This window comes from Panthera tigris, chromosome B3, assembly GCF_018350195.1.
Source record: "Panthera tigris isolate Pti1 chromosome B3, P.tigris_Pti1_mat1.1, whole genome shotgun sequence".
Taxonomy (NCBI): domain Eukaryota; kingdom Metazoa; phylum Chordata; class Mammalia; order Carnivora; family Felidae; genus Panthera; species Panthera tigris.
The window spans coordinates 7,253,434-7,273,109 of record NC_056665.1 but is presented as its reverse complement, the minus strand read 5'-3'; the positions used below and the strand labels follow the sequence as shown (position 1 = coordinate 7,273,109).

Genomic DNA, 19,676 nt, shown 5'->3' with positions numbered 1-19,676 from the left:
TTAGGAATATTGACACGGCCCTGCCTTCCTCAGGCATGTTGTAAAGCCCACATAATTGTAGGCCACTGGGCAACAGAGGATGTAGAGTAACAGTTGGCTCAAAGCAAAAATATGTTAAATTGAATCAAATACCTGTGAAAGTGTTTGGATGCTGACATTATTACTTTTTTCCTTGGCTCTGTCTTCCCTTTCAAATCTTCCCTCCCCTGGGTTCCCACAAACTCTTCATAATTCTGCCTAATCCTCATGAGCTCACTCGAATGTGTTAATGCCTTAGTTGGTGACTTCTGCCTCACCATATCATTGCATGTTTGCCTTGGCCTTCAGTGCTTTAAGTCAATTTGCAACAGGCAGATGGCTACTCAGAGGCACTCACACGCAGGGAGGCTCGGCGGAAGGACACCACGGGCTCTTGGCCCCCAGAGGCCGGGGCTGTGTATGCATTTGCGTGTAGAGCCTCCCTGTGGACAACGCATGTACTGCCTGCGACCCACCCCAATCACCAACACCTAACCACCAGCCCGTGGCAACCCGAGCAGCATCGTGAATCCAACCTCCTTATGTTGCAGATGGGAAAGCCGAGGTTTGCACGGAGGCATATTACTTGTTCAAGGTCAGGCAGTTCTTTTGACAAGTTGTAGACAGGAGTTAAGTGATGGGTGACAGTTCCTCATGATTCCATAAGCAAGGAAGCTAAAACAAAGAACACCTTGCCCCAGTTTCAGAACGAGGAATTTAGATTTGGGGGTCGGTGCACCCAAACAATTAGAGAAAGAGAGACACCTCCATCCTCTCTATTTATCACAGGCACTGAGAGTCCCCTTGTTTCTGAAACCATGTCTAGCCTGCTGATGCAAAATCTGGTTACACATTAGGCTCCTTGAAAGTTTCCATGACTCCACTCTCCAAATGGGCCCTGGCTGAGATATCCTGGATCCCATGAGACCGGGCTCACTGCTGTCATTTGTGATCGCCCAGAGAGGGCTGAAGATGCCCCTGAGCCGCTTAGTTCAGGGATACAACATGCTCTGTCCCAAAAACCCTGGAACAGGGAGGAGAGACCGCCATGCTCATTCATTCAACAAATACTGAACACCTACTCCGTGCCAGGATTTGATCCAACAAAGATCTGAGCACAGTTAGAAGAAAATCTGTTGGCCACAGCAGAGAAAATCCTAACATGTGGACACCAGCCGAGTAGCCGTCGGGTCCAGGTAGGGAAAAGTCACCCGTGCCAGGTAGTTCAGAAGAGGGACTGTAATACAGGTGACTACTGACACAAGTGTTTGGAAAGACTGAACAAAAACAGGGGAGGGTGAAGCCACCCAGAGATGAGTGGAGGGACACGGGAAGGAGGGGGTGCTGTCTGGAGTCTTGGCCATCCTGCGGGAACTGGGATCAACAAGGAGGCTGCTAGTGGGAGGGAGTCCACAGAAGTGATGCTGGGAATACCACCAAGGCAAAGAATATGGAGAAATACGTGGCCCTCCCTTTTACCCTCCCATCTCTCACCAGTACCGCCTACCGGACAAACCCAACTGGAACCCAGAGGCAAGAAGGCTTGGAAGATGCAATTTTCAGGGGGCAGCACCTACCTCGATGCACATGAGCGCATGCGTGTGTGCAGGCGCTTGCACGCATGCAAACACACACACACACACACACACACACACACACACACACACACACACACACTGTAGAGCACAGCAGGGAAAGGGTGAGGAGCAGATCTGAGAGCAACAGGCAAATGACCCGAACAAGCATGTGAGGTGAGTACTCAAGTCTGTGTGTGATGTGAATGCTCAAAAATGTGCATGTCATTATCAGTTTCAAAGGTGCGTGTGTGCATGTGTGTAGAGTGTGTGTGTGTGTGTGCTAGTGTGACTGTTCGAGGGTGTGTGTGCATCAGATGGATTTCAAGGTTTTGTATAATGTGTGATAGAAGCAAGCATCCAAGGGTTTGTGTGTGATGTGAACATTCAAGAGTATGTGTATGTGTGATAAGAATATTTAAAGCTCTTGGGTGTGTGTGTGTGTGTGTGTGTGTGTGTGTGTGTGTGTGTGCTGTGAACACTCAAAGCTGTGTGTATGTGTGATGTGAATCCTGAAAGCTGTGTGGCATGATGTTCAAGGGTGTGGTGTGTGTGGCTGTGTGAGAGACTGGTGAGAAGTGGGGACAGGAAGGAGGAAGGAAGTGTACAGAAATGTTCTCAATGGACATGGGAGGAAAGGTGGCCGTGTGTCTTTGTCGGGGATGGATATGCATGCAAAAATTTTCACTGTCTTGTATGCACACAAAAAGGCTAGGAGGACAGTGTTCGGAGAAGGATGTATATGAGGTGGGACTAGAGGACACGTAATTTTTTTTAGCAAAAAATAATTCTTAATTTATTGATGGAACCACACAGCTCAGTGAAGCTTTGGGACCTGCTTCCCGCCAGTTTGTGTGCCACACATAAAATCTACAATCATCGCTACAGTCGCCCCATAGTCTTAGAGGCTGAGGCCAGAATTACCTTAATCACTTAAGCACTCCCATTGCTGGCTTAAGAACTTTTCCAAAACGCAAATTTCTCTTCTTAAAAAAGAAACGAAAAGAGAAGAAAAGAAAAGGAAAAGGAAAAAAGAAAGTGCTAATTTGTCACCTTTAAGGCCAAGCCTCTTTGGGGTATGAGTTAAAACACAAGTTTTGTTGTTTAATAATGAGTCACTGCCCAGGAGATTGCTCAGGGAGCTACGGAAACAATTGGGAACCAAATAAATACGATGGAACCGCACCATATGCACCTGACTTTTAAAAATTAAAATTACTGGGGCTCAGTCAGTTGAGTGTCCAACTTCAGCTCAAGTCATAATCTCACAGCTCGTGGGTTCGAGCCCCACGTCAGGCTCTGTGCTGACAGCTCTGGAGTGAGCCTGAGATGGGTGAGGAAACACCACCTTGGATCCTGAATGCCTAGCTTTGTGGGAGCACCTCCTGATGACTGAATGTGAGTCTAAATCCCTTTTGTGTTCTTCCAAATTGCCCCAATTTGGGCCTCTCCTCAGGAGACATACACTTGACTCAATTTCCTGTTGGCAACAGGTACAGGAGTCCTAGTATTTTATTTGACCTAGCCCCTAAACACAAGCCATTGGGCAATCTTAAGCTCAACCAAATCAACCATAATTGATTCCATCACTGGAAGAAACACTAGCCGTGTTGGAGTCCCGTAATGTGACCTCTTTCTAAAGGATAGTTCAACAGGAACTTTGTCCATGATTTGTGCACTGACTTTACAGTTCCAGCCCCCAGGATGGATGTGGCTTCACTGTAATAAGAGATCATGGAACCCATTCTCCTGTCTGGCAGGATGGAAGTAATGAACATCCTTCCAACAATGCAACTCTTAAGCTGTCTTTAAGACACTGTAAGATAACACCCACATGTACTGCCCTCCAGCCCCACAGAACTTTAGGGCCTCTGTGGGCACCTGCTCGCTACTCCCTCCCCCACCCCAGCTCACATGCCTTTATTCTTCAGGCCTCAGCTTCATCGCGTGTGGCCCGGATGCCCTCCCTGCCCCAGATCAGGCTGGGTAACAACCACTTGTGTTCCCATGGCAGTTTCCCTTCGCTGGTGGATGAGTCTGCTTCCTGAACCCCACCCGCAGCACTAAACCATCGAGAAAACGTTGGCCAAGAGTATTTTGATCAACATTTTATTCCCGGTGCTTGGCAGTCAAACCACCTCCTCCAGAAATATTTGTTGAACGGTCACTGGAATGTTTCTGGAATTCACTTTGATGTTTAATAAGGCTAAATGTCAAGGAACTCTTCTCATGTTGTAGTCTCCCTAAAATTCCTCCTCCTGCATTTCAAGCTCACCACCTCCAATCCAAAGGAGACTGATCACCTTCCCTTGTAGAAGTAGCATGCAAACTTGAGGACCGTGACTCTTGTCATTCTCCGAGTTCAGTGGCTTCAACCTCTGCAGTCTCATTGTTCTCAACTCCAAATCCTTTCCATATTCTCCCAAACTACACCAGTTCAGGCCTTTCCAGGGCTCCACGCGTCTGCAGCAGACTGCCCCTGGGCCACAGATGCGGGAACTAGATGACGCAAAGGTAACTGTCTAGGCAGCATGGCTGTGGGTTCAATCATGGCTCCACCACACATTGGCTACGAGACCTTCACAGAGTCCCTTCACCTCCCCAAGCTTTTCTGCTGATCAAAACGTGGTGAGAATACAAGTTGCCACGTAGGGGTGGGTGACAGGAGAATCCGGTGAGGCAGAGTGGGAGAACATGCCCCACATCTGTGCTGGCCGGTTGCATGTCAGCTTGAGGCTACCCCCCTGATCCCAGGGGACATGGCACTGGGGGTTCTGCAGAGCCTGGGCAAGGAGCCTCTCCCAGGTAGTAGCCTAAGGCCAGGCGCAGGGAGATTGAGGGACAAAGTGGTTGTCAAGCAAATTCTGCCACCTTGTGGTGCTCATGCAGAAGATCCAACCCCAGCTGAATCCCAAAGCCCTGCCTTACTCCTCTTCCCCTCCACCCACTCCACCTCTCCTCAGCCCCGTCTACCCCAAGACTTCCTGACCTGGAGGTGTCCTCCCAAACCCTGTACTTCCAGGATGTTCCCAATTTCGTCCACCAGTCCTGTTGTCCTCAGTGGTCCTCATCTGACTGTACTAGGGCCATTTTCCCCCTTCTGGGCCAAAGGAGAACCCGGAGGTCTCTCCCCCCTCCCCTCCCCTCCGCCCCTTCTTCAACGGCTCAGCAGCTACTTGGGGCCTGGGTATCTGATTCCTCAGCAACCAGTAGTGTGTCTGTACTGCCGGATCCCCCAAACAAAACCTGCTGCTGTCTCCTTCAGCCCATCTGAGGGTGACTTGAGACAAGGTAGCTGGTGTGTGTGTGTGTGTGTGTGTGTGTGTGTGTGTGTGTGCGCGCGCACACCTATCCCCTGCTCTGGACTAGTGCCTCCCTGGCCGTCCCCAGCCAGACTCACAGGGCACCTCCAGCTTCAGGCCCTGGGCTGTGGCAGTGATTCAGCTGTCTGGACCTATCCCTGAGCCTGTGTATACGGGACACCTCTCCTGGAAACGAGAGCAATTCCCCCCCTTCACTTCCTGTGGTCTGAAGCACTGACATTCCAAGGTGGGGTGGGGGGTGGGGGTGGTGACTGACAGCCTGCAGTGACGGGTTATCCCCCAGGTTTCCAGGAAACGCAGCGAAGGGAGGTACAAGGCCACCCCAAGATTTTAGGCAAACGGCCTCTATCTTGCTGTGTGTACTTGCAGCTTAGTGACCCGTGAGCTCTTAATAACTGGGTTGCTGACCTTTTAAGCTGTGTTTTCCCCCTGCTGGGGTAAGAGGATGGGCCCCCAAGTCCACTCTGTTGTTGGTGCCCCACAGGCCAGCGCCTAGCAATAGCTCCGGATTTCCTGGCCCGGGTGGGACAGTGCTGGCATGCCCAACCAGTCACATGTGCGACCCACCCAATTTGAAAAGGGCTACTGGAATCCATTAATCTCCAATTTCCCATGTCCCTTTCCAAACCGGTCAGAAACGCTTGGTTGCCACAAGGTAGCACCTGGACAAGGTAGGAAATGGGAGCTACAAAAGCTAAAGAGGACACAGGGGGCTCCAGAGAATTCAGGAGCCTAAATACACTGGAAAGGGGAAACATTCTTACTTAGTGTTTACGAGCCGTGCGCAGTGCTAAGTATTTTCACATGAAGTATCACACTACCTGAGAAATAATACCGTCTTCCTCTGACAGATGAGAAAGGTAAGGTCAAGAGAGAGAACTTAAGAACTAGCTTGGTGCACAGATCGGAGTTCAGACTCTGATCCCACGATGCACTAGTGAGTCACGCTACACACATTAACCAGCCCCTTGGAGTCTCCTTCCTCATCTATAAAGCAGGGATAATAACGCCTGCCCTACTGGTTTAGACAGAAACGGATGCTGTGGGTACAGACACTAGTTCAGTTTCTCCACTCTGTCAACAGAGACTTGTGTAGACTTCAGGATGGAGCAAACCAGCCTAGCTGAGAGAACGTCCTTTCAAATAGGGTCGGGGGGTGCCTGGGTGGCTCAGTCGGTTGGGTGTCCGACTCCTGATATTGGCTCAGGCTGAGCTGTGATCTCACGGTTGTGATACGGAGCCTGATTGGGATTCTCTCCCTCTCTCTCTGTCCCTCTCCTGCTCTCTCCCGTCCTCATGGGAGAAACTGGGAACTTTCTGCCAGCTACAAGCCCTCAGCGGGGACTTCACTTACTCATCACCCCATTCTTCACTTTGAAAGGAACCAATTCAATCCCTCATTTGCATATTAACCCAAGTAATCCCAGCTAACCTAGCATTAATCCCTGTTTTGCATAAAGGACCCTGAAGGAGAGCTGTACTTGTGACCTTTCCCCTTTTTCACTCCGCCCCTCTGTCTTCCTCAGGACAGTCAGGTTTTTGACCTGAGACTGTGTATCCCAAGTTGCAGAACTAATCGCCCAAATAAAATGCCTGTTTGCTTAAATTTTCAATGAATTCCTTCTTGGCTGACACTTGCCTCAGGTCATAAGACAAATCCAAACCCAGGTTTCCTGACCCCCAGGAGGAAGTTCAACACTTAAGGGGAAGGAGGCTGATTCACTTAAAATATATTTTTTTAAGTGTGGCCATAAGGCAGTCTCTGTCCTGGGATTTGGAAGTTCAGTTAGGTCTTGGAGCCAGACATACAACTCCTTGTCCTATAAAGTGCTAAGTACAGAAGCAGGAAAGGCACAGGAGGAACTTACTCGTGACGATAAATTACCAGGAAAACAAGTTTATAAGAGTGGTAATATTTCCTCCATAGAACCAGCAAAGGTAAACAAAAATGAAGTGACTGGAAATCACTTGGGGAGCAATGACCAGGTCGGGGCTCAACTTCCAGAGAGGCTTCTAAGGGCGTTCTCACTTCTAAGTGGCATTTTCTTCTAAGGGTGCACAAACATACCTCAAACTGCAACTCCTAACCCCCAAAACCCACAGCTTAAACTTCCTCCTACCATTTTCCTGGAAGGTGCTCATCCCCTAAAACACAGAGAACACCACCTCTTGGCTCCCTGGAGATCTTGTCCCTAAGGATACACTAGGAACAATTTTCTGGTCATGTCTGGCAGCCAATGGAAGATTCAGGCTGGCATTCAGCATACACAGTCATTTCAACTCTAATGCCAAAAAAGCTTGCATTTTGTAAAATCACACTCCAAAAATAACAAGGCTTCTGGGGAAAGGGGGTTAGGGCAGACCACGCAGAAGCTATGGGATTTTGTAGCCAGAGCACAAATAAAACAGAACCAAACCGAGTGATACCGCTGCAGTTAAACTCCCACTGGCGTGTGCACTGGTTCCTCGCACCTTTACTCCCCGGCCTCATGCTTCTTCCTGACGTGCAGAGACTACTTCCATCAAAATAAAAAACATGATCCAGGAAAAGGCTTTCTCATCAGTTTTGTAAAACAAAGGGGATGCCTTCCCAGCATCTTTCTTTCCGCGCCATTTCCCCAGACAGCCTAACACGGTGGAAACGATAATAGTGCTTTTTGAAGCTACTAAACCAGCCACTATTCGTAATAAAAGAAGGCACTTCTATATAATTCGTAGCTTTTTTCTTAAGGTAATTCAATCCTGTCCCTGAACACTTCAAAATATTAATGCTCTGGGGAAAATGTTATAGGAGCTAACCTAATTTTGGGTTATCCTGACACCATTTCTCTATTTACCAATTGTATATATGTTACTTCCCATTAAAGAAGCAACTTTATAACAAAACGGAGCATCTTAAGAACAGTCATTAAGATTCTGGTACCAATTCCAACGTGTGAGTTTTTCCCCAACACAAAGCACTTCCTCAGACACCAGCTGCACGTCCTACAATTCAGCTCAATTCTGATACCATCTACCTGGAGGGAACATCAGATCTCACAGGTTAAGGGCTCCATCCTACCAGATTCCCCCACCCCACCCCACCCCCTCCAATCCCTGAGATGCCAATCTCCTGTCCAGGTACTTGTGCTTCCAGACAACTGGTTCAATCAGATGTTCCAAGGACCTCCCATCTTGGGTTCCCTTAATTTGCTAGATTGGCTCACAGAACTCCAAGAAATACGTTACTTATTAGAATACTGGTTTATTATCAAAGGACCTAACTCAGGAGCGGCCAGATAGAAGAGATGCGCTGGGCAAGCTACGGGAAAGGGTACAGAAACACCATGCTGTCTTGGAGTGCGCCACCCTCCCCAAATTCCCATGTGCTCACCAACCCCAGAAGCTGTCAGAAGACCATCCACTATCCTTTCGGATTTTTATGAAGGGTTCATTTCATAGGCAAGACTGACTACATCATTGGCCACTGGTGATTGAACTCCAACTCCTGCCCTTCTCCCTCCTAGGTCACGGGGTTGGACTAAAAGTTCCAACTCTCGGTCACAAGGTTGGCTTCCCCAGCAATCAGCTCCCATCCTTAGGTTACCAAGGGGCTTTCTAAACTTCTCCTCGTTAACATAACAAAAGACAACTTGATTGCTCTCAAAACCACTAATTGCATAGGAGTTCTGTGCAAGGAATAGATACAGAGAACAAAAATATACATTCTTATACACACGCGCACACACACACATATAAATCATGACATCACAGTCTTAAAAACAGTCTCCACCTCACCCTGGGGATCCCTTCCCTTCTAGGCTGGAGTTCCCTGAGGTGGCAAATATGTTCACCTCTACAACTCACTCCAAATCCCAGAAAGAGAAATGCACTCCTGGTCCTGTCTGGACTTACCCTCTCCTGGTGGCCAGGTTTCACTCCCAGGGTGGCACTACTGCCCATGAAATCAGCAAGCCTCAGCTAGGGGACATCTCCATCTGCAATGAGGGGAAAGAGCACGTGCAGGAGGTACATGGGAAGGAGGGCATTGTCAGGAGGAGACACCTCAACTTTGACCTCGGAAAGCAATCTCCCTGACCCCGGGGAAGAACACAAGGCTACGTCTGAAGCAGAAACAGAAATCCCAGTCCGCTAGCTTACATCACACGGGCCCATCTGTTCAACCCAGAAGGCTGTGTGAGAGGAAACCAGGGAGCTGGGAGCCAGGACTGGGAGCCAGGAAGCCTTGCTAGTGGAACCACTATCCTGTGCAGACACAGGCAGGCCTGAGACGCTCCCTCTCTTCCACTCGTTTAGCAAATGTTCCCTGGGTGCCCTCCATGTGCCAGCGACCAGTGATGACTCAAGCAACACAGGGAGGGATCAAGAGCCCCAACGCAGAGGCAAGAGATCAGCATTCTCCTCCTGCACCCTCAGTGCCGTTAAGACTTGGGGCCAAGTCCTGTGCGGCCAAGATTCCACCATTGATAAAAGGGAGATAAGTCCAACCTGCTTATTCACATGACTGTCTCAGAACAGATATGATTAAATTCTGCTTAAATATAAAATGTTTAAAAAAAATGAAAAAAGAAAATAAAAACCAAAAGAAAAAAACAAAGGAAGAAATTATTTCCTAGGCTAGACTTTCATATCAAGTACAAAGGGAGAAAAACACAAAATGGATAGAGGCTAAGACACTGCACAGAACTCGTTTTTTCTTTTTTTGCCTGAGCCTAGAAGCTTTCACAGACCTCAAGGCTTTTAGAAGTTCAGTTTCCTTCCCTGGGTTCTCTTTCTGGGCCCAGGGAGCCAGCTGATTCACTATGAAGTAACGCAACACTCAATTATCAGCTTGGACACAAGCGAAAGGCGCCCTAAGAGACGGCCCTCTCTTCACAGGGAAAAGCCAGTCATTCTCAAAGGAGAAATCAGCCAAGACCCACACAAGAATAAACTCGTTTATTTCTGAGTTGGTTGCACGATGTTCCCTGCAAAGACGGAGCCAGCACAGTGTCCTTGAGGCCCCGGTCGCAGGCCTGTTCGAGCACTGTCCACAGCAGCACTGTTCGTCAGAGGTCCAAGAGAAATCTCCTAACCTGGGCCAGGTACTTCGGTTTCAAATAGTCGCCCAGCTCTTCCTTACAGACCCAGACATGCTGGCCCTTCTTCCAGGCCTGGGAGAAGTCTCCTCTGGTTAGGAGCAGCGCTTTGAAGAAGAATACTGTGGCCCCGAGGCTACTCTCGGTCCTCATTGTCTGAGGGAACTTGAACTTGTAGTGGCCACAGGGGGCGTTTCCCAGGAACTTGGCTTCCACTTTTTTTTCTGAAGGGGGGGGATGGGGAAGAAACAGAATTGGAAGATAAGGACACACCCACCTGTTCACTCTGGCTCCCCAAGTCACAGGGGGTCTCTGTGAGAGCCATTTCCCATGAGAGGTAAAAGCAATCCCTGGGAGTGAGGAGTAAGGATGAGGGTCATTCCTGAAGAGCCTCTTCCCGTCTCCATCCAAATGCTCCTGGCCCGTGGCCTCGGGCTCCGGCTCCAGATGCGCTGGGTCCATCACACTTGCCAGGATACTGCCTTCAAACTGAAGTCAGCAATGCAGTTCAAATGCCACTACCTGGAATCACAGCACCAAGCTTCTAGACTCAGCCCGGCCACTGTCTGCTGATGAAGGACCGAGACACTTGGTATCTGTAAAGCAAAGCTCATTAGCCTCTTAAAGGGAGGGTTACTTGAAAAGCATGAAAAAGACCCAATTTGACTTCCGTAGGGTGAAAACATTACCAAAGTTAAAAGACAAAGACAGATGGATAGATATTATCTGCAATCTATAACGAAGGGTTAACCCCAACCAAGCATTAATTACTAAATGGCATCTGGAGAACTGGCTGAAGAGGAAAAATAAAGCTGGATTCCACCAATCTCAGTCCTCATACCAAAATTGACACCATACAGATCCAAGATTTAACAACAGACATTTAACTTTCATAAAAGCATTGTTCATTCTGGATCACGGATGTTTAATACTTCCTGAATTATTCTGTCTCTTCAAATTTTTCATTAATGAAAAAAGAAGCCAAAAGGGTACTAGAAAAAACTGTGGGATACTTTCCGTATCATTTTCGAGAGGGAAAACCCTAACCAAGACACAAAATTCAAAAAATCCGTAGAACAGAAAACTATGTATTTACATAAAATTTCTACCAGGAAAAACAAAGCATAAAAGTGAAAGATAAAAATGACACACTGAGAAAAATATTTTTGACACGCTCCACAATAGAATATCTTCAGGTGTAAGAAGTACTTAGAGATCAATGAGGAAGAAGCCAACAAATCTAGAAGAAAAATGAACTAAGCATATAAACAGGACCTTCCACACAAAAATAAATATCACTGACCTATAAACTCTTTGAAAGATGCTCAGTCTTATTCAATTAAAGAAACGTAAATTCAAACAACAACGTTTCATTATTACCCAAGTCCCAAAACTTTGAGCTATACGCTGCCTGTCAAGGATAAGAGAAAAACCAGCACTCTCGTGTATGTTGCCAGGGTAGAAACTAGTATTAACCGTCACCTTTGATGAGAGTTATCAATTTCAAGTAGGCGTACCCTTTCATCCAGAGACTCTGCTTCTAGAACTTGATCCCCCCAGATGGCTTCTCTGCGCACATGAGCAAAGGCGAGTATTAGTGGATGCTCACTCCAGCTTATTTGTAAAAAGCAACAGACTGGTAAGGAGAACTGCGGTACAAGCCTATTATGAAACCGCTGGCTGGTGTCAGAAAGCGTAAGCTATGGCTTCCCGCGCTGATACAGAGAGATGCTTACAAGCTGAGAAAATGGAGGCATGGAACCGTGTTCCTACTACGTGGAGAACAAAAACCGGAGAGGATATGTATGTGCTTGTGATTTCTTTTTTGTTTTCTCATTTTTTTTTAATGTTTATTTATTTTTGAGAGAGAGACAGAGTGTGAGCAGGGGAGGGACAGAGAGAGGGAGGCACAGAATCTGAAGAGGGCTCCAGACTCCGAGCTTTCAGCACAGAGCCTGACGTGGGGCTCGAACCCACAAACTGAGGGATCATGACCGGAGCCAAAGTTGGACGCTCAACCGACTGAGCCACCCAGGCACCCCTGTGCTTGTGATTTCTAACAGGATACACCAAAAAGTGTTAATGGTGTAACTGCTCTGAGACAGAAAATTATTTCTTATCCTATATTACATTTACTAGGCACCAGATATAATGAATTGCTTCTCTCAATACTAAAACCAAAACAAACAAAAAACACTATTAGCATCACATGAGGAATTTATGTATGAGGTGAGCTCACCTGCAACACACACACACACACACACACACACACACACACACAAATGTCAGCAATGGGTATCTACCGGTGATGGAGTTATTAGAAAGTTTCTTTATACTTTCCTGAATTTTTCACTTATTTCAATGAATATGTATTATTTTTCTATAATCTGGAAAAACAGATTAAAAATATAAGCCAAACAATATGAAAAAAGAAATGGTTCATTATAAAATGAGCAAAGAATCTAAATACGCACTCACAGTGGAGCCGTGGTGCTCAGTAGGTTAAGCATACGACTTCGGCTCAGGTCACAATCTTGCAGTTGGTTAGTGAGTTCAATCCCCACATCAGGCTCTGTGCTGACAGCTCAGAGCCTGGAGCCTGCTTTGGCTTTTGTGTCTCCCTCTCTCTCTGCCTCTCCCCAACTCAAGCTGTCTCGCTCCTTCTTCCAAAAATAAATAAACAGGGGCGCTTGGGTGGCTCAGTCGGTTGGACATCCAACTTCAGCTCAAGTCATGATTTAGTAGTTCATGACATCTGAGCCCTGCACTGGGCTCTGTGCTGACAGAGCCGAGCCTGGAGCCTGCTTCAGATTCTGTCTCCCTCTCTCTCTGCCGTGCCCTGCTCGTGCTCTGTCTCTCTCTCGCTCTCTCTCAAAAATAACAAAGAAACATTTTAAAAATTAAAAAAAAAAAAAATTAAAAAATAAACATTAAAAAAGTTTAAATAGGCACTCACAAATAATAAACACTTGAAATGCCAATAAACACTTGAAAACATGGTCAATCTCACTAGCAATCAGGAAAACCCTAATCCGGAAGAGATGTTTTACAAAGATAGGCAAAAATTAAAAAGAGATGATTACATATGTTGGTGGGGTCTAGACAAACAGACGCTCTACTACACCACTCCTGAAAAGGTCAAATGTTACGGACACTCTGCAGGACAACTGGGTCGTACTTATCAAATCGTTAAGTGGCCATCCTTGAGCATTTAGCCCACCTCTAGGAATTCCATCTTGCAGAAGGACTTGGGAAGGGAGGTGCCAACAAGCAGGAAATAAATGGACTCCGACTTTTACACGTACATATACTTTTATATTTCGTGAGCTTTTCTTCGCCACTTTAATCATTTTGTATTATTTACCATTTTAATAACTTCGCAATCAACACATTTTGTTTGTTATGCACCCATTTAATGTCAGTACCTCTTTTACACATTTCCCCTCACATTTAATTATTGCAACAGGAATATTAAAAGGAGGAAAGTGGGTGCCGAGATGGAAGCCTGTCCACGTGGCTCACAGGAGGCAGAGCTGAGCCAGCATCAGTCATGACTGTGTGAGAGAAGCAGAGGATCTGAACACAGTGATCCTGGCGAGAAACCCAGATGCCACCTCCTAGGTGACAGCTGAGGACATGGGAGCACAGCTAAGGTCCCCACCCACTCCATTCTGTCTCACCCCCTCTCTTGCAGATTGGGGAAGGCCCGACGGGGCTGCTGCTTCGTTAGCACGTGCTTGTGCCGGTGGCAGGGCAAGTAAGGTGACTGGGAACCGATCCTGCCAAATCTACATCCTCGGTAAACACGCGAGCAGTGAGCCAGGTACCTGATGGGAGCTGGGATGATGGGGAAGAACAGATACTGTCCGTCCCTCCAAGGGAGTCAGAATTCTAGCTGGGGAGAGAAATGTGTCGATAAACAATTGCCAGGCGATGGAGGAAGTGAAAGGGTGTATTCTCCACTAGAACACAAGCTCGCACAGAGCTGGGGTAGTGTCCTGTTCGTCGCTGTGACCCCACTGTCTGAAGAGCATCCGGCAAACGGCAGGCTCAGAGTAAATGTTTGTTGCATAAAATGAATAAAGGCACACACAAATTCTATGGAAGCCTAGAAGGAGGAGTAGCTCTGTCTACCAAGGGGCTTGGAGAAGGTTCTACCACGGAAGGTACAATGTACAAGCTGAGTCTTCAAAATTGAGCAGTCAGACCAGGGAGGAGTAAGCCGCTCCGGTCAGAGACCAGCATGCCACAAAACAGAGACGCACACATGACCACGTTATTCGAGGAACACAGAAGGCCTGCTGGGTTGGAATTCAGAATATACGGCGATGTGCGGCCAGATGGAAGACCGGCAACCTCAGGACCAGAGCAAACGGATTTGTGGGCCATGCTCCAAAGTCTGAACCTTTATGGGAAACCCAGGCAGAGAAGGGACAAGGGACCTGTGTCTGAACGCTCATTCTGGCAACACTGAAGAGCATGACATGAAAGCAAGGGGGAACTTTTTGGGCAACTATTTCAAAGGTCCAGTGCAGTGGTTCTCAACGACCGTGACTTGACTCCCCAGGCAATACGTGGCAACATCTAGGGACATTTTTGGTTGTCATGGCTGTCACACTACGGGGAGTGGAGGACGGGCGAGTGCTACTGGCATCTAGCAGGTAGAGGTCAGGGATGCTACCGAATCCTACAACGCTCAGAACAGCCCCCACAAAGAATTACCCAGCCCCAATGTCAACAGTGCCAAGGCTGAGAACCCCTGATCTGGTGAGAAGCAAAAGGGGTGACAGCTAAAGCTGTGAGAATAAAGAGAGGAATATTCAGACCAGACAGGACTCAAGAAGCTCTGGAGGTCAGACCGAAGCCAAAGAGAACTCTGAGGTTTCTAGCTGGGTAACTGAGTTAAGTGTCGGGCCAGTAAGCAAGGCTGCCAGGATAAGAAGAGGTGCAAGCTGAGCGTGGCAGGATTCTCACTTTTGAAAGTACACACTAAAATTTTAAATGGGGGGGGGGGGAGCAGAGAAGGAATAGGAATGGCGCCTGCCAGCGTCCCCAGGGGGTATTTGAGCAGCCCCCTAGATTTGTGTTGAATTGAATGCTTGCCCCTCAAGCCAACTATTTGAAGATAAGCAAATAAGCCTCTTTCATAGAAAGTCTGGGTACTTTTCAATTGGCTGCCTCTGTGCTGGGCCCTGAGGCAGAACCTAAATCTGAGGGGAAACAGCTTCATCAAGGATAATACAGTCTGTCAAATACTGAGCCACCAAAATATCTTCCTCAAAATGACAGCAGACAGCCAAGGAAATGAAAAATGTCCTCATTTTCAAAGAGACACTCAAACTTCAAAGCTAATTTTAGAACACAGTGACTTAGAAACAGAGGTTCTAGAAGGCTGAGTACTTCTTCAAGATCTGAAGTATGGGCTAAAGAGTGAATCTGTGACAGACCATATTCTAAATATGAAAGAGCTAAAGACACTTCATGTCATTTAGCCTCTCAGCACAATGCTGTAGCTTAAAAAAAAAAAAAAAAAAAAAAAAAGAGGAAAAGATAACTCTACACAAAGCAGATCAGGAAAACATCCATCCTATGCAGAGATTAAAGAAAATCCACTTCCTCAAGAAATCCAGATTAAAATAATCAAAAACGTGGGAAAAGAGAAAGCCAAACAGCAACTCCTGATCTGTTTTATGAACAATAAATAATGAAGCTTTCAGTGGTGTAAAAACTGAAAACCATTTTACTGTAGATATTGATCCTGCAAATACTGTCTGCACTGTTAGTTTCACTGGTGTTCCAAACGGAGACAGAAATCCCACCGAAGGCAACGAGTAGGACCCACCAAGACGGCAGGATCCGTCGTAGCTACCCACTACGATAAAGTATTTCACAACAGTGGGCTCAAGAGAAGATCTGGGCCAACGAAACCAGGAAAAGTACTAGAACAATCCATCCCTGTGGAATACGTAAAAGCGTGGAAACCTGAAGATGAATGTTTTATACTCTGTTGGGAAGACAATGAGTCTTACTGAGAAGCTGAAGCTCTCCGCTCTTCAGCTATGAAAGCAGTTGTTAAATTTACTGATGAAGGGCAACCACGAAGAATCACCACTTTGCAACAACGGTCCGCGGAAACAGAGGCATGCGGGGAGGAAGGACATACAACCACACTCCTGAGTTCCGCAGACGAGGTGAAGGCCAAACAACAAGATCCACTCGGCCAAGCCAGCAGTTTCTCCAACCTTCCTGGTTTGGCACTAAGACCCTCAGAGTCTTTATAAAGAAAAGGGCCACTGACTGAAACTTCAAGATCCAAACCTGTAGATGGACCTCTTCCTTTCCCTTCAGAAGCAACTGCCGGGGCGCCTGGGTGGCGCAGTCGGTTAAGCGTCCGACTTCAGCCAGGTCACGATCTCGCGGTCCGTGAGTTCGAGCCCCGCGTCGGGCTCTGGGCTGATGGCTCGGAGCCTGGAGCCTGTTTCCGATTCTGTGTCTCCCTCTCTCTCTGCCCCTCCCCCGTTCATGCTCTGTCTCTCTCTGTCCCAAAAATAAATAAAAAACGATGAAAAAAAAAATTAAAAAAAAAAAAAAAGAAGCAACTGCCATGTGGATGTTAGTAGTTAGAGAATGAAAATGTAGATTTTAGGGGGGAAAAAATTCAACCCACACAAAGCGTAGAAAAAAATATATAGAGTTCAATAAAGCGAATACATTTTACAAGTGAAAGAAAGAATTGTTTCTTCTGCCATCAATAAGACCGATGTGCTATAATATAAAGAAAGAAAAGAAGACATAAGAATTCTTTCTAGCTGAAATGTTTAGAGACATCAAAGTTTCCATCAATGACCCACCTCCAACCCTTAAAGCCATCCTCGTAAGTCAGCCTGGGACTGAGTCGGAAGGGAGTCTTGTGAGGTTCAGAGGAGGGCAGAGAACTCACCTGACAGTGTGGCCAGGGTTCGCTCAGCTGTTCCTCGGAGGGTCTCCCCAGGCTGCCACTCGGCCTGGGGAAGTAGCCACACATCCTTGTCTCCAAGCTTCTCTTTGACCAATAGAACAAGGTTCCTGTCTAGCTTCCGGTGCAGCGAGGTTCTGTCGTTCTTTTCATCAGCTTCTGTGAAGAAAAGGGGGTCAAAAAAGACAAGAAGTCTGTGATCTGCCAGAACCAAGGAGAACAGAATTTTACAATCTTCCTTTGAGGCAGACTGTACCTCGAAGCCACAACATCTGTCCTCTTACAATCAAATTACAACCCTGACGCATCTAATTCATACCTCTTTCAGGGCAGGGTCTCACAATCTTGAGAAAACTACAATGTAAGAAGAGAAGACCAAAAGCTGAACTTCTCCTTTGAGGAGCACAACACAAAGTTCTTTGAGCCTTTGGAAAAGAAGCTACACCCACACTACTTCAAACACCACAACTTCGCTGGGTTTGACACTATTACTGACTTCACTAGGCCCGACTTTCTCTGTTCTTCAGTCTTCACGTATGAACTAAGATAAGAGAGCTCAATCCTCTGCTTTAGGAAGGATTTCAGATAAAACACAGGAAACTAATGGGAAAGGTTTAATCTCCCTCCCGTTCTCACTCCCAAACTGGAGTTAAACTCAGGTAACATTCATGAAGTTCAACTGAGACAGAAGAGGCTATCCCACCAGCACCCTTACCTCCCGCTCAAAAATAACAAAGGCCTTTAAAAATGATATTAGCGCAGATATGAGGAACAGGGAAAATAATTTATTCTTCGCCAACCTGAAAGAAGTTTTGCAATTACTTGTTACTTACAACACAAAGTAACGGCTAAGCAAATGTTCTCTGTCTGGGAACCAAAATACCTAACCACCCCCTCCCTTGTCTCTTGCTGGCCTGAAAAGACCACAAACCTGTTATGCGAGCTCCAGGTTTGAACTGTAGGAATTTCTGCTCCCATACATCTTCCAAATCCTGCACCAACAGTACATTCTGTTCATCTGCTTCTTCATCATACAAGTCAGCTTTCCTCTTTGCCAGTCGCTGGGCTTCATCCAAAGCACGAAGCTCATGGTCTGAATACATACTTCTCTCTACCTCAATCTGGGAAAATTAAAAAGACAAACAAAGAAAACCACAGGCAGAGTCGAAAACAGAGCTATAGCACGCTTGACAAAGAACTTTACCACTCATCATAACCAGACATACAATCAAAACACCATGGAAAAAGAACCAAAGAAGAAAGGTCACCTGCACTTTGGGCTTGGGCTACATTTGCTACAATGTTAGAAGGTGACTGAAGGTCAAGCTGCTTCAAAGAACAGAAAACTGGGACAGGCATTTCCTGCCCACTTACTATGCTCCGGTCCTGTCAGTCTTCTATCAAAATCTCATCATGGGTTTTCCTGCCTCACAGAATTTGTACAGGCACTGTCCCCTCTTCCTAGAATGTTGTCCCTCATGTTTTTCTAAGAAATTCCTGCTTATCCTTCAGATTTCAATTTAAATATCACTTTCTTGGGGAGATATTCCTTGACACCGCCCATAAAATCAAATTAGATACCCCTGTTAAACCTTTTACAGTATCCTGTATCTTCCTTTATGACACTTAACAAGATCTGCAGTTATACAGTCATGTGATTATTTGGTTACTGACTTGGTCCACCTCCGCTAGACTGAATAGTCTGAAAACCAAAGGCATGTCTGTCTTACTCACTACTGCGTGCCTACCACTTAGCACAGTGTCTGTACAAAGCACGTGGTAATGGGTTATCTATAAAATGATTAATAAAGTGTTTGCAGAATAAACTAATAAACCAAGTAAAAAGCACAAACTAAAGTTTCGAACTCTCAGTAGCCAAGACGCAAAACATCTCAGACTCTGGGAAAACAACCACCTTCAGTCAGTATCTGAGGGTATTTAAGCCTCTCACAGCCACTACACTGAATACTTGCCCTTGTTTTCTCACTTGGCCCTCAGACAGCCTTGATCGCACCATTTTATCGATGTGCCCACTGCCTTCTCCTAAAACATCACATCAGACTTTCTCCTCTCTAAATTATTGACGATCTAGGAGAGAGACGTCCGTCTTCTTCACCACCGCATACCTAGCGTGTGCAATGAAAAGGGAAACCATTCTCCAAGAGCTGCCTAACGTGACAATAAAGAACAAGGAAAACAAACTATCTTTTAATGAACGCCTTCTATGCACCAAAACAACCAAGGAAGGTAGATACCAGTGCGCAGGTAAATACCCTGAAGTTCTGAGAGGAGATGAGACTTGCCAAGGACACTCGGAGTAACTGGTGCCGGAGTCGTGATGGAACCCAGGCCCACGTGTCTCTATTGGTTCCCCCAAGAACCTCCTAGAAGCCGTGAGCTGCGCCTCAATCCTACCTGCTGTAGCAGAGCCGCCATCTCTTCCTGCAATGGGGTCAGCGGCTTCGAGACCAACGGTGGCCGCTGCAGGCACAACGCGCCCACCAAGCGCCATGGAGACCCGCTGCTCAAGGGTGCGGCCGCAAGGGCCAGGCTGCGAGAGCCAAGGCTACCGGCCCAGTGCCCCTCGAACCGCCGCCAGCCCTTCGCCGCCTCTAACAGAGTCCGCCTTACGGGCGCCGCCATTCTTCTGCTCTCCCACAAGGTACCGCGGCTCCCCGCGGCATCCTAGGCCAATCCCATGCTCCCACAAGGCAGCGCGGCAGCGGCA

The 19,676-nt window shown here is 47.0% G+C and overlaps 1 protein-coding gene across 1 annotated transcript; it reads right to left on the bottom strand.

The window, feature by feature from the left end:
- Positions 1-9,838: 9,838 nt before the first annotated feature.
- Positions 9,839-19,666, bottom strand: MRPL46 (mitochondrial ribosomal protein L46). The gene is made up of 4 exons (XM_007099283.3): positions 19,364-19,666; positions 17,880-18,069; positions 16,934-17,107; positions 9,839-10,217 (listed from the first exon to the last, which is right to left on the bottom strand). Exons 1-4 carry the CDS (start codon positions 19,589-19,591, stop codon positions 9,964-9,966), a joined length of 846 nt encoding a protein of 281 aa, XP_007099345.2. The 5' UTR covers positions 19,592-19,666; the 3' UTR covers positions 9,839-9,963.
- Between the last annotated feature and the right edge of the window lie 10 nt (positions 19,667-19,676).